The sequence below is a fragment of the Drosophila kikkawai genome, chromosome 2R, assembly GCF_030179895.1.
Source record: "Drosophila kikkawai strain 14028-0561.14 chromosome 2R, DkikHiC1v2, whole genome shotgun sequence".
Taxonomy (NCBI): domain Eukaryota; kingdom Metazoa; phylum Arthropoda; class Insecta; order Diptera; family Drosophilidae; genus Drosophila; species Drosophila kikkawai.
The window spans coordinates 24041804-24056162 of NC_091729.1; the positions used below are offsets into that span (position 1 = coordinate 24041804).

At 38.2% G+C, this 14359-nt stretch overlaps 1 protein-coding gene across 2 annotated transcripts; it reads right to left on the reverse strand.

The window, feature by feature from the left end:
• Window positions 1-9376: 9376 nt before the first annotated feature.
• Window positions 9377-10544, reverse strand: LOC108072894 (uncharacterized). Of its 2 annotated transcripts, XM_017164218.3 has the most exons (3): window positions 10393-10543; window positions 9827-10172; window positions 9589-9770 (listed from the first exon to the last, which is right to left on the reverse strand). In XM_017164218.3, the coding sequence occupies exons 1-3, from the start codon at window positions 10414-10416 to the stop codon at window positions 9733-9735; spliced, it is 408 nt and encodes a 135-aa protein (XP_017019707.1). In that variant the 5' UTR covers window positions 10417-10543; the 3' UTR covers window positions 9589-9732. The 2 variants fall into 2 exon arrangements, with proteins under 2 accessions (XP_017019706.1, XP_017019707.1); XM_017164217.3 differs by having other exon boundaries at window positions 9377-10172; window positions 10393-10544.
• Window positions 10545-14359: the final 3815 nt, after the last annotated feature.

Below are 14359 nucleotides of genomic sequence, written 5' to 3' on the forward strand. Positions count from 1 at the left end.
AAAATTATTGATTTTTTTCAAAATGTGATAAGGGGTTGTTACATCATTAAAATTTTCAAAAATTGAAAAAAATGATGATCTCTTAAAATTTTATATTTAGGATGCAGATTTGTAAACCTAGAAAAAACTAGCACAGAAATGCTTTCCGAATGAGAATTAGGCCCTTTTTGGCTTAGTTATCACAAATTTTCCTAATCAATTTTTGAACTTCAAGGTTATAAAATATTCAGTTTTTCGAAGCTAACTTCCTTATTTTTTAAAAAAGGAATTAAAATACAAAGAGATAAAGAAAGTTCAAACAGGACATAAAATAATATTTAATTATTCATATAAATAAAATCTTACAGATATATTATATAGATATTATAAATAAATAAAATATTATAGATATTTTTACTACAAGAAAAAGTGTATTTTCTAACATTTCCCTAAACAATTTCTAATGCTTCTCAATGCCATTTCATTTACTTATTCATATCAGAAATTATCGCTTATTTAATCGCATTTCCCTGACTCCCACCTTAATGCTTATTGAATGTGAAAAGAAGTGTTTAAGGAGATTTTCCACGCCCTCCCAAAAACAGACACTTTTCCATTGCCATTTGCATTATCTCTGCCGATCTGGCTGGGGGAAAGCGGGAAAACTCTCCTTGGAGAATCTGGTAAGCTGTAAACAAGAGTTAACTTCAATAACAAAGACACAACTCCAACAAACATTGCGTACATAAAAAATTTAGCACGGATTTGCGAATTCCGCGGGAGTTGAAGTTACGCAAAATTTATGCTCACTCCCTGAAAGAAAAAAAATATGCAAAAAAAAAGGACGAGGACTGAAGAACACAAGCAAACAAAACAAAGCGTAGCAAAAAAAAAAAAATAATTCCCTGGCAGGAAGTAAATTCAATCGTAAACAACGCAATCAAAAATTCATTCAAACGAAGCATTAACGCTTATTCCGTTTAGTCTGCGGTGGTTGGAGGTGGGAGGAGGTCCTGTTTCGGTGGAGGGAGGTCCTGCTGGTGGCAGGAGCTCTCGTCCGATGGGGCGGAGGACCTGTCTCATTGTCAGGCGAGTGCAACAAAACACAGAGGGGGAAGAGGAACGCCAAAAAGCGTGCAACTGCCTCCCTGCTTTTTTAATTTTCAATTTTTATTCCTGCTTGCGTTTGTGTCGTTTTTTATTTTGGCTCACTTAGCCGGGAAGTACATTTATTATGTGGGCACGGGCCTCCGAAAAAAAAGCAACAGTAGCTGTAGGAATTTTGCAGTTCCGGGCACGTCGCTTCATAATTTTCCATTTCCATCTGTTAAATGGGAAACGCCACGGAAAAGCCGCGAATAAATTTGTGGGTGGATCCACGGGTGTATCCAGGCACACACACACACACATGTACCTGGGAAGGTACACTCGAACAATGGGCCCACACACTCTCACGGATAAGTATCCGCGGCAATAAATTTAATTTGCACAGCGAAAACATCGCAAATCCATTTTTTATACCATAAATTCCTTGGTTCCCCAGTGACTTGCATTCGGGTTCAGGTACCTCCTGTCCTCCAGTTCCGTTTCCATCCCCCCTTTTGTCACTTTTTTTCATTGTGTGTGTGTTTCAGGAAGGGATTAATGGATGTGCCAACATGCATATGGAGGTGAACTACGCACAGATATCTTTCCGGGAAAAGGAGGAAGCCTTAAAGTCAGGGGAACCTTAAACCCGTTTCAATTTATTAACTTTTGGGGAATCTCCCGAGAATTCAAGAATTTTTAAATTAAATAAACTATAGTAACTTTATTGATATGTATTATGGATAAAATCCCTGAATTCCTTATTTTAAATAGTAAAAAAGAATTTAAATTCCTATTGAAAACTTGACCAACTATAACCCCACTAAAAACTCTTCCTTGAAATCCAATCTTATCCTTTTTAAACCCAGATCATAACCTCTTAATTGAACTCTAGCCTGGCCTTCAACTTGTTCATTAGCATTAAATATTCAAACCTGGCCGAAATCTTTAATTTACACTTTGGCTTCCTCATCCGTCTTGGCAAGAGCATCCTCCTTGAAATAGACTGTATTAGCCCATCCCTTGGCCAGTCACTCAATCATAAATATTATTAATAATGTGTGGCTGCGGTGGTCTCCGGGAAGTGGCAAGTTCCCTGGCATGTTGTAAGTCTGCCAGGGCCTTTGGCTAATTTATTTAGTTGCAGAGCCCAGGACACACAACTAACTATGCCATTGCAAGAAACTTCACTGAGCACACATACAAGCCAAATGGGATTAGACCTCTGCGGGGGAAACTTTCTGTTTGAATTGGCCAAAAACTACAGCCGTTGAATTTCCAGCGGAAAAGTTTCTGCCAATTCGAGTTTAGCTTCTCATCCTATATCCTGAATCCACATCCTTATCAAAATGTTAAATATGAAAGCCACTTAAAGAAAGCCAAATTAAAGTTGTCACATTAGGTAAATGAACGGGAATAAGGGATGGCCATGGTGGCATGTCAGTGGAAAGCAACGCTCCTTGTTTTAATCTTGAAGATATAACTTTGGCCTCGGCGATGATAAATCATAAGCATACCCACGAACAAAGGAAGAACCCAACAGCCAACCGAAAAAACCACATAGAGAGCGAGGGAAGGACCAACAGGAGTCAGACATACAGCCGGAAGGGAGCCCAGGGTGGGCGGTATTTCACAACAATATGTGAATATGTTATTTGTTCTGGGAATTGTGAAAATCTCAACAGGTCCCCGCACTTTGCATATTATTTTTAATACGCAGGACGCAGTAACCAGGAGGCAGGACGCACGACGTCGCTCTCAGGTCAGAGTTTGGCCAATTTCCTGGCTAGCCACAAGCATTCCGCCCATTTTTGGATACTTGTGTTTGCCAAGACATTAAGGACGACAGGCCACAGTTGACAGGAGCAGGACTCCTTCTTTCTTCTTGTTTTAAGAATCGAGCCAGCTAATATTTACATAAATTCCCCGATATTTGTGGTTTCTTGGTAATTTAAACTCTTCGCTTGATTAAGTTCTTTGTTATTTGGAGCAGGTTTTGGGCAAGAAGAAAGTCTATTTGGGATATAGAGCCATGTAAATTATTAAAATAAGAGTTACACTGTTTTAAAAAGGATTTAAAAACCTCTTAATAACCACCTTTATAATACTATCTTTTAAGGAGTTTAATCACAAATTGTCTTCCACTTTTGATCCTTTCATACAACCCTGTACCTTGCATTGCGTTCTTTCGTTTTCATTGATGTTTTCTTTTATAAATATTTCAGGCAAAGTCCATTAGAATTATTTGGATGTTTGGCTGGCTGCATTATTCATGAGTGCATGCAAATTGAATTGGACACAAAGCCAGGAATGCCAGAGGGTTGAGCAGAGAACACTCTATATAGCAGGTGAAGGAGGAGCAGGAGCTGTTGTCAGAACGAATTGGCCATGTCTCCGTGTGGCTGGTGCTGCTCCTTCAACTAACGCTCGCAACTCAGCAATTCCCCGGGTGAACATTCATTCTGATTATGCACACACATCGATATGAATAACACATTCCAATCCAACAGGACCCCATGTCTCCACCTCAACGCAGACAAGGACTATACTCTTCTTCCTCGTCTTCGAGAAGGAAATATAGCAAAAGCGACGGCGAGGATTCAATTAAACGACCACAATTCAAATGTTGACGTCACGGTTTTTGGGCCTTATTAAATTATCATTCGATTATGCCATTATGTTTGCCGATTGCCCCCGGAATCAACCCCGGCTAATGGCACATCCGGCGGAAGTTTAACCATTCCGTGGCCCCGGGGTTGTTGCCAACTCTAAACTTATGTTGTCTTCTCTTGCCAAGACATGGCAGAGGGAAACCCTTTTCCTTGAAATTTATCTCCTTTATGCAGCGAAAATTGCTCGGTGCTGAAAGTATCTCGAATGCGAAATACATATATCTGATGCAGTAGCAGTAGCAGGAGCAAGTCCTGGCTTCCCATTAAATGTAACGATTATTATCTCACGTAGCACCATTTTGGGAATTTTAAATATGAAAACTGCTCAAATTGTCCTCGGAATGGGCATCGAAGAGTGTGCCAAAAAAGCGAGTTGGCATTTATAAACAGGTGAAATGGAAGAAAGTGTCCTGGAATGGGAGATCCTTACAAAGGGGATGGTATTTGTTTGTAATGATATATGTATGTTGGGAGGGTTATTACTACGGTATTTCTACTAAAAGGGTTATTTTTAAGACAGTAAAGGGTAATATTTATAAGGTATAATATTTTATTTATAATAATTTAATATCGAAATATTATTGTGAGTTATCACAGGGGAGTATTTAAGAGTGTTTTAATTTATAAATATCTCTGTAAATGATTAAGCATTTAAAAGTTTAAAAGTCACTGAATATATTATTGGTAATTCACATATATGTAAACTATATGGGTATTATAATTTCAGTCAGAAGTTTGTAACGCAGTGAAGGAGACCTTTCCGACCCTATAAAGTATATATATTCTTGATCAGCATTAACAGGGGAATCTTTCTAGATATGCCAGGAAGAAATCAATTTTTTTGCCATTTTTGAAAAATTTTATAAGGGGTTAGTTACATCATTAAAATTTTTGATTTTGATAAAAAATTGAATTTTCAAAATTTTTAAATGAAGTATGCACATTTATTAACTGTAGAAAATCTTGCACAGAACAGTTTTCCGATTTAAAATTAATGCTCTTTTGGCCGATTTATGATATTTTTAATTTAAAAAAATCAAGAAGTTTTTTAATATAAAAAATCAGATTTTATAATACAAAATAATATTTTTCTAAGTCAAGGAATCATTTCCGACCCCATAAACCATATATATTCTTGATCAGCATCAACAGGGGAATCTTTCTAGACATGTCCGGAAGAAATCGATTTTTTGGCCATTTTTGAGAAATTTGATAAGGGGTTACATCATTAAAATTAGCAAAAATGACCAAAAATTTTGATTTCTTAAAATTTTCAATTTGGTATGCAGTTTTTTTAAATTAATAAAAACTAACACAAAACTGCTTTCCGAATCGAAATTAATGCATTTTTGGCTTAGTTATGATATATTTTAATTGTTACCTGCAATACAAACTTTGGCTGGCCTTAGTTAGCTTTCTTTTCTGTTGTACCTAATTTCCACACCAATAATATTGCTTGTAAACCCATTAAACCCTTTCGTTTATCTAACTTCTTAGATAGTAAAAATCTCAGTTAGTTCCTGGCTCCGTGTTATGTTTCTTTTTATGGTCAAAACCCCAGGTGTCTTGAGTTTTTCTTCAAATGGAAATCACTTTCCCCCGGGCCAGCGTAAACTTCAAATGGCTTTTTCTTCATCCTGACACTTTTATTTGCTCACTTTCTCCTTTTGCTGCTGCTGCTGCTCCTGCGGCGACACATTTAGCACATCAGCCGTCAGGTTTCTGGAACCACATCCACCCGCATCAATTGCCGCAATTTGCCAATGAATGGACACTTCCCAACTTCATACCAATTCCATTGCCTTGGGGCGAAACTTTCTGACCGCAACCCTTTTTTCCTCCACAAACATGCCATGTCCTTTGGCCAGTGTGTCCGGGTGTCCTTTTGTCCCAAGTCCGTCACTTTTGTACACCGTTGGGTGTTTATCCAGGGGGTTTCGGTGCGCCAATCAAGCGCAAAACCGTTTTTGACATGTCCGGGACGGACACACACGAGTATCGAATGGCCAACCAGGAGGAGGACCAACCAGGAGATGGCATTGGGGAGTCAGGCAGTGGTTAGCTGCCTGGCCGCACGGACAATGACAATTCAATTACAGAAATGGAAATAGCGGCTGGCATAAAAATCAAATAAAAGCTTCATAAAGTGCTCCGGATGAGCAAATAAAATCAGTGGGCAATGTCAGGCTGGGTTTTTTTGGTTATGGGAGATGGGCGATTGGGAGTCAAGAGGAGGTGCTTCCGCCAGGAGTTTGGTTTTTGATTAAGTTTCAGGAATACACGGGAAGATATTTATATAAAGTTATTACCAGTTGGTTTAGGAAAATAGAGGAAAATTAAAGGTAAGCCTTATCTATGTAGAAAGTCTTAGTGAAGTAAGTGTATGCTAAGTTTATTTAATTTCGTAATATATCTGCTTATAAAATATCTAAATTGTTATTATTTTTATTTAGTATTTAAAATATAATAATAATATAATATATAATTTAAGACCTTTCGCTCTGTGCAAAATCGAATAGCATTTATTTTGGGGGTCCTTCTATGGCCTTACCCCTGAGCCTTTGCGGTCATTTGGCAATTGGCGCCATACGCACGCTCCCTTCCTCCATTCTTTCTCCTCTCCTAAGGGGGACAGCGGCAGAATCGTAAAGTTCCCACGCGTTGGGAGTTGGAATCTGCCCCCCAGGAAGCGGAAGTGAAAATCGAAATGAATTCGATAACCACCCGCCTGACCCTTTTCCGGCTCAATGTCTGCGGTTGCTGCGGTGACTCACCTGGACACCTAATGCTCGGGAAAACTTGAAACTCTCACCTGCTCTGTCAGGTTGACACTCTTAAAGTCGTGGAACAAATTGGAAACGTAGTTTAAGGGGCGGAGGACTGTCGGCTATTGAAAATTCATAGCCAAAAATTTATTCATGGCCTGCCCCACAGACTCTCAAGGCATTAATATTTAAGGAGCGTCGTTCTCGGCCGGCCTGTGCCTTTGGACTTTCCCGAGATCCTGGCCTGCTTGGGGTCACGAGTTCCCAGTTTTTTTTGGCGGGGCTGTCGCAAAGTTTGTGTTGCTGGCCCTCATCCTGTACCTGTTTCCGTGGCTGTTGCTGCGGCTGTCAGTAACAACGTCTCGAGGACATGAGGGCAGCATTTTTTATGGACCAAAAGTTGGCCATGCCTAAGGATACAGTGGGTGAAAATTGCATTGTAATTGAAAACCTTAATTTTAAAAGGAAGCTTGGAAATTTCTCTCAAGAGTAAATTACTGTAATATTTCTAAAAATTCCCTGAATTCCCTGTTCTGATATCTAACTAAATTTTAAAAATATTTAAGATATCTTTCTGTAACTTTTTATATTTTAAAAATATTGTACATTGCTTCTTAAAACTTGTACAACTTTTTCAATATTTTTTTAACCAAGGTCCTTGGTTTTCTTGCTATATCTTCCACCCCTCAGCAAGGGCCAACCCTCAGTACCCTCAGTACCTGACCGTAGTTGTTGTCTTTGCCCAATTTGTAACCCTTTAAACCGTCTGACACGCGTATAATGTGACAGAATGTTCCAAACTACACATTAATTTTTGATCAAATGGCTTTCGACTGCTTCAGGGTCCAGGACTCTGCCTGAATCCTTGCCAGCATCCTTGAACAACTCACAGTTCGAACTTGGAGAAATGGAGAAGGAGCCGCCTGTCAAATGTCATTCGGTTTTCAGCCAAATGAAGTTAAGTTATCAAGTTGGTTCAGCGGTTAGCCGGCAAAAGCTGGAAATTAATGAAATTTTTTTATATTTCGGCCAGGACCGGCGGCGATTGGCCGAGGCCCACAACACACAAAAATTCATTTATTTTCATTTATTGTTTCACATTTCCCCGAGGACAGCGAGACGTTGCAATTACCGCAGAAAAGAGAAAGAAAACTCACCAAAAAAAAAAAGGGCGGCTTCTGTCGCCGAGAAAAAGTTTGAAAAATATATGTATATACATTTTTTTTTCTTCTTGCTGGATTTTTATTTTATTTACTTTTTACTGGCCGGGCGTGTTCATAATTCCGCTGACTTGTCCCGTGTCCTGTGGAGTAATTTTTACTGCAGGACAAGCGCAAATACATAATTGAATAACCCAAGGAGAGGAAAGGAAAGGGTGAATCGCGGACCAGAAAAGTTTTAATTCAATTCCTTGTGCGTTGTTAACTCGAGACATCGTCGTCCTGCTGAAGTTGATTAATTTCGCATTTTTACGCTTGATTATACGAGAGACCCAAAGAAGTTCTCCTGCGTTACTATCCTTGTGCGTGTTACTTCAGGACTTTTCTTGGGAGTTTTTCCAGCTTTTTTCGCCTTGAATTTTTCAAGGCACACACACATACAAAGGAACTGCAGAGGATGGAATCTTTTTCGTGGCTGTGGCAAAAATATGGCGTTGAATCCTTTGGGAAATTTCGATATCACACTTTGTTCAGCGTTCTCGTCATGCCCGCAAGTTCATTACACATTCGCCGGAGTCGAAATGAGCAAAAGTAATGGGAAATGCACTGGCCTGGTGGGTAGGGGGTTTTGGGTGGGGTTTTGGGGGTTGGAATGGGATGCCAGCAGGTTGATTAACCAGACTTAGAGACACAACCCCCGGAAAGAAATGTGTGGCTGGATGTGTGTGCCATAAAAATCTCAATTATTATCTCTGCCATTACTTCGCCTCTGATTTGTGGAGTCGAGTGGAAAGTATCTGACAGTTTGCCATGATTGCGGATAGATGATTTCGATTTTCCATCTGCTAATTATGAGTGATCAATTATTTATTATAATATTTATGAAGGAAGAGAAGTCAAAAATATTTAAGGCAATCATTAATTGCGTTTTGATTGGTGGAAAACAAAGTTTTTCGATTATTTATAGATGGTTTTTAACTGGCAATTCATTTTCTACTTTCTTTATATTATTATTTGTTAAATATCTGAAGTAAGAAGTTTAAATAAATGGTAAAATATACTTACTTATACGTTTTTAATATATTTTAAACAAATATTAAATTTTATTTCCCTGTTTACACGATTTTAATGCATTCTCCCATAGTCAAAGAACATTTTAAAGATCGTTTTCTGTCTGGAGAAAGCTCTGCAGAATTGGCAAAGAAAGCTGCCTGTCTGAAGAAAAGAATAGAAGAATCTACACCACAAAGGGAGCCTAAGACTATGAGAAGACAAAAGGCAAACGACACTTGGAAAGACTTGACAATATTCGCAAGAAAGCCATGGAAAGGGGAAAGCCATAAATCAAAAGTATCTGCGTATCTTCAGATCTGCGTATCTACGTATCTGTGTATCTCAGAGCCCAGTATCTATTGTCGAATGCGCCGTATGTAAATGCCAGCCAATAGTTATAACTCTATATATATATACATAATCATAGATGTAGCTAATTATAAGCAACACCCCAGTCGATGGGGATTTGCATATGACAAGGCCGGTTAACAGCTACAAAACAGTTAACCCAACTTCGGAGATGGAGTCACAGATGAAGATAGCTTTGGCCATGTAATTACCAGGTGTCGGAGTGGTGGCGAAAAAACCCACCAATTATGGGCGTAAATTCTCAAAGCGATGACTCAAAGGCGGACTCGAACTCGAACTCGAGAGTCTGGGCTAAATTTAGACATAGGTTTATTGCGGCCATTAGCGTTTATAATTCATAATTTATAATTACTTCTACGATTAGGTTTTAGCGTTGACTACGATTAGGGGAGATTAGTGGAGGATCACCGGGCACCGACCAACTCGTAGCGCTGATCCCTGCCAATGGGCTCCGCCTTGCTCTTCACCAGATACTTGGAGAACTCGGCCGGCGAGCGGAAGGCCTTGACGGGGAACTTGCCAAACCGACCGTTGGTCCTCGACAGCACATAGTATATGGGATAGGGGCCCGGCGTCATCTGGACGGGCACAGACCGGGACTCGGCCTGGTTCCCATCCAGAGACAGACGAACCTGCACTCCATCGCCCTTAGCGTCCAAGTTGAGCTGCTTCTGCTGCTTGAGTTTCTGCTTGGGAAAGGCTTTTAGTTCGTATTTCAAGGCTCGCTGCGTCGCATCTTCACCACTGGCGGCCGCCATCTGCTCCTCCGCCTTCACAGCGGGCCGGGGGCGACGCTTGCGCATCTGTTTCGAGTCCAAATACTGACGATGACCACTGTCGGATGCTGCTGCTGCTGCTGGCAAGGATCCAGTTCCGAAACTACTGCCTGGCCTTAGGGTCTGGATCTGGAAGAAGGCCGAATTCATTTGGCTGCCAGTGCTGTCCTTTTTGGGTGGCAAATCCTGCGGATGGACACGGATCACCTTCTGCGTTTGATTGGCTATGCTGATCACATCTTCTTCTATATCTGAAGACTCCTCCAGGGCCAAGGAAGCCACGAGCAGGGATGCCAAGAAGATGCTGAAGAGCTGAAAGAAGGGTTGTAAGGGTCTCAAGGCTTTAGGAAATATGTTTTTAAATCTAAACAAATGTTGAAGGATCTCAAGGCTTTAGGAAAGATGTTTTTAAATCTAAACAAATGTATTTAGATATTCCCAAAGTGTAGATTGATTTTTTCTAGAGGTTTCCTAGGTCATCCACCAGCTATAACTTTATTCCCATTCACTGTGGGCGATCAATCACAATTACCATAATCCGTTGATGGCCGAACATCGTGTAAGATCAGCTAAGATTGCTCGGTTAAGGTGATGAAGCTATTTCTATTGAGGCTTCTGTGGGATTCCGCAACTGTGCGACTTGTGTTGGATGCTGCCGTCTGACGACTGAAAACCCAGCTGGAACCCAGCGATCGCTATAAGCTTTTAGAGCTGTTGGAGTCTCCGATCCCACCTGTGCCCCCCTCCGTTTATAATGAAGTGTTTGGCGGAGAGAGAAGCCAGAACAAATAATGAGCCAAAAATTGGTTAGTTTTGTTGCGTCTTTTGTCATCTGTCTGTGGGTACCCCTTTCCCCGGATCTGGAACGGCACAGTGGGTCAGGGTATGGTGGAAATTTGGTAGTTAATAAATCAATTTAGTGTTTATTTAGCGATAAGCTATGGCTGATTACCTCATTGATTAATTTGTTTACGAGCGGGACTCCTCCTCATCGATTGACGTTGGCTGATTGTGATTGTTTTGTGCATTGTTTGGGATTTTTGTAATATTTTTAACTGAGTTTTTCATCAGAAATTTACTAAGCTTTAAGAAGGGTATAATGATTGTGAAGAGGAGTGAGCTATGTCAGGAAATTCTTTGACTGAAGCTCACAGACAAATAGCTTTTTAACTACTGCTAATGGCTTTATTTTTCTTTCAACTCAGAACAATTATGACAATAATAAATGTGAATTCTATTTAAAAAAAAGTCATAACAAAAAACAAATAAACATAAACGAGATATTTTAAAGCTATTTCTTAAGGTAAACAATAATCCAAACAAGGCATACATTGGTGAAAAAAACTATGACTCATTTTTATATATTTTGTATATATTTTTTTAATTAAATAATATAAATCTAATTTTGAAATTAAATTTACAAGTTTATTAAAGGCTTGGTCTGTGTTTATTGTTATTAACTATATAGAAAAATAAATGAAATATATAAAACAAACAAAAATATACATTTTCTATAATATTTTTTATTTATTTTAATATAATTAAAACAATTACACATGTTTTATCATTAAGAAAAGAGTATTTGATATATACAAATCTGCTTAATATATTTTATCATTCAATCATTAAGCGTGCATCACTAATTATTGTAATGAAATTATTTATGATAATTGTCAAAGTCTCAGACACTGCACATTGTTGGCCATTCGGCGTGTGCACAAACAAATCGCAAATAATAAAAATAAATTTAAGTTTGCTAGACGCCGACAAGGTACAATGGGATAATTTCTAATAAGCTTATAATTTTATATATGAGAGAATATAAAAAAAGGGTAATATTTAATAAAAATATTACATAAATATATTATAAAAATAAAAGAAAAGAAAGATTAATAACATATAAGTTCTTAACATTTAATTAAAAGTAATCTAAATTAGTCCACGGTTAAAGTAAAGTTATTTTCTTAACTTAATGAATGAACAAGTGTTTTTTTCTTATATAATTTTAGTGCCTATAAAAAGTGTTAGTGAGTTAATTATATATTTATATGGAAAAACCATATTACTTATAGTTTTTCAACGGGTTTTGCGTCTTAACTATACGAATAATTTTAGGTAAATAACAAATTACACTTCTTTTCTATAGGAAATACTGTTAATAAAATAGTAAATTAATAAAAACATGATATATACTACCAATAAATGAATAATAATTTAAATATAATACAAATTCAAGTAAAAGGTTTTCATATTTTATTTTATTTATAATATCAATAAATAAACCCTGAAATGACTGCTTATAAGCTTAACTCAGATTAAATATTATTTAAAATACTATATCTAATTAAGTACTTTCCTTGAACTTACCGATTTATTCCTCAATTAACTGACTACTTCCCATAGTCCATCAAAGCTTAGACAATTATAATTCAATTGTATTCAGATGGAAGATATAGAAGTCATGAAGCTGATGACGATGACTCAATGTGGTTCTGTTCCTAGTTGGGGTTTCTGGTATTTGGTTCGAACAAGCAACTTGACACGAGATGGGAGATTCAATCCGACAGTAGGGGAAATAGTGCTCAATGGAATTAGAGATCTTGAAATAAAGGCCCCGAACAAGGTTAACATTTGTTGCGGATTATAATCTTTTAATTGAAGTTGTGAGCACACAAAAAATGAAGTGCCAGAAGAGAATCTGGTTTAAATTGATTTTGAAAAAACTAAGACAAGTTAATAACTCGCTTGATTATGTCACCTGTATTTGGCGACTAACTCATTAGTTATGCCCAACGAAATGGGTTTAATGGGAATTCATTGACCCAGTCAGCAGCGATTCGATGCGATTGAATAACTCCATCGATCAGGCCAAGAACAAATCATCGATGACGCTGATGATGATTATGCTAATGATGTTTTGCGGCTAAAGGGGTCAGCGATTTTTATGGCCAAAAAAATGGGAGATCTGCTTGCTATATATATATATAGATTGCCATCGTAAAAATTCACTTTGCTAGCCATAGTAGAGATGACAAAAAACCATTTATAGCTTTTGGAACATCAGAGAAAAATCGGAAAGCCACTCTGCCAGACGGTAATAAAATGCCAGGATGCCAGCAAGCCAGGACCAAGACAATGGATTGTATAGATTCGTATAGAATGGTATAGATTCCCATTCCCTTTCTCCCATCCTCCATCAATGTCTCGCGCCATCGATTGTTATTCAAAGCAGCCATAATCTGTGCCAAGACATCGTCGCATCGAGACAAAGTGAATTGTTAGAAGGGAGAAAGCCCAGGGAAAGGGTTTGTGTTCGTGGGGGCTTTTTGGCTTTTTAGTTTGCCAAGTGTTCGGGGAATTGAGTTGTAACTCAACAGGTTTTAGCTTTTAAGTCTCTCACTCCTTGGCTAGGCTAATGGATTATTTAAAGTGTCCTTAAAGTTGCAAGAAAAATGTATATATACAAAATGGGTATCATGTGTGTGTGTGGTTGCCCAGAGGCTGTCCTTGTAATTAGATTGCAAAAAGGGACCTGGGTCATATATCTGCTGGCCACCAAGTAACCCTTGCCCACACCCAGAGGCTAATGGACAGCAAATCCGTGGACATTTGTTACCAAAGTTTGTCCTTTTTTTTTGTGGGTTTTGTGTTTTTGCGGTCAGCACATAAATTACCTATTAGCTATAGGGATCACATATAATTTACGAGTGGCCCAAGCTTCGCCTTAATTATGTTACACAGGTGATAGCTAAAGCTCTGAAAAAATAAATAAATATAAAGAGAAGGGTAGATAAACCTAGCCCCTGGTTATATCCTTTTTGAAAAATTTTTGTGCTGACTCAAATAGTTGACTTCGGGGGTTGGAAATTATCACACACTCTTCTTGGTAGATGATTCTGGCTTTTATTACATGACAATTACCACAATCAGGGGAGCATATGGAAGCCACATTCACACCGCAGCATGGCTTGTCGTAAAAAAGAATGGCCGAAAGTGGCACTTGGCCAGGCCAATAATCGTTCCTGTCGAAAGTTGCAGTTGAAGTGAGCGTTAGAGTTGGGGTTTTCCCTGGCAGACATTACAAACCCGAAATGGTTATGTCTCCGTCGAGTTATCAGCTTGCAAATAGCAACTAGAAATGCCATTTCGCTGGCTAAACAAATGTCAAAGCAGGCATAACAGTTAAGGAAAGATTTTGGCTGAGGTAGAGGAAGTTTTCTTGGGAGTTTCTTGAGGGAAAATAAGAATGGGAATCAAGCTGATTAAACTGGTTATTATTTAGGAAGGGAGGGTTTAAAAATGGGTTATAGGAATTGATGTTATAGGAGTTATAGGAGTTGATCCAAAATTTAAATAATTTTTTTTTTATTGAAAGACTTTACTATTCGTAATGAAATGGTAATATTTTTTTGCATTTTGTGACTAAATTCTTTGAAAAATCATTAATACATACATTTTCACTACTTTAAAATTTAAAACTTAAATTAAATATGAAGAAG

Bases quoted from the DNA above. Each gene is read 5' to 3' on its own strand.
- LOC108072894 (XM_017164217.3), bottom strand. From the start codon at position 10,416: ATGTTCGGCCATCAACGGATTATG. The intron at 10,173-10,392 runs GTAATTGTGATT...CCCTTCTTTCAG, and splicing joins TCGGCCATCAACGGATTATG to CTCTTCAGCATCTTCTTGGC.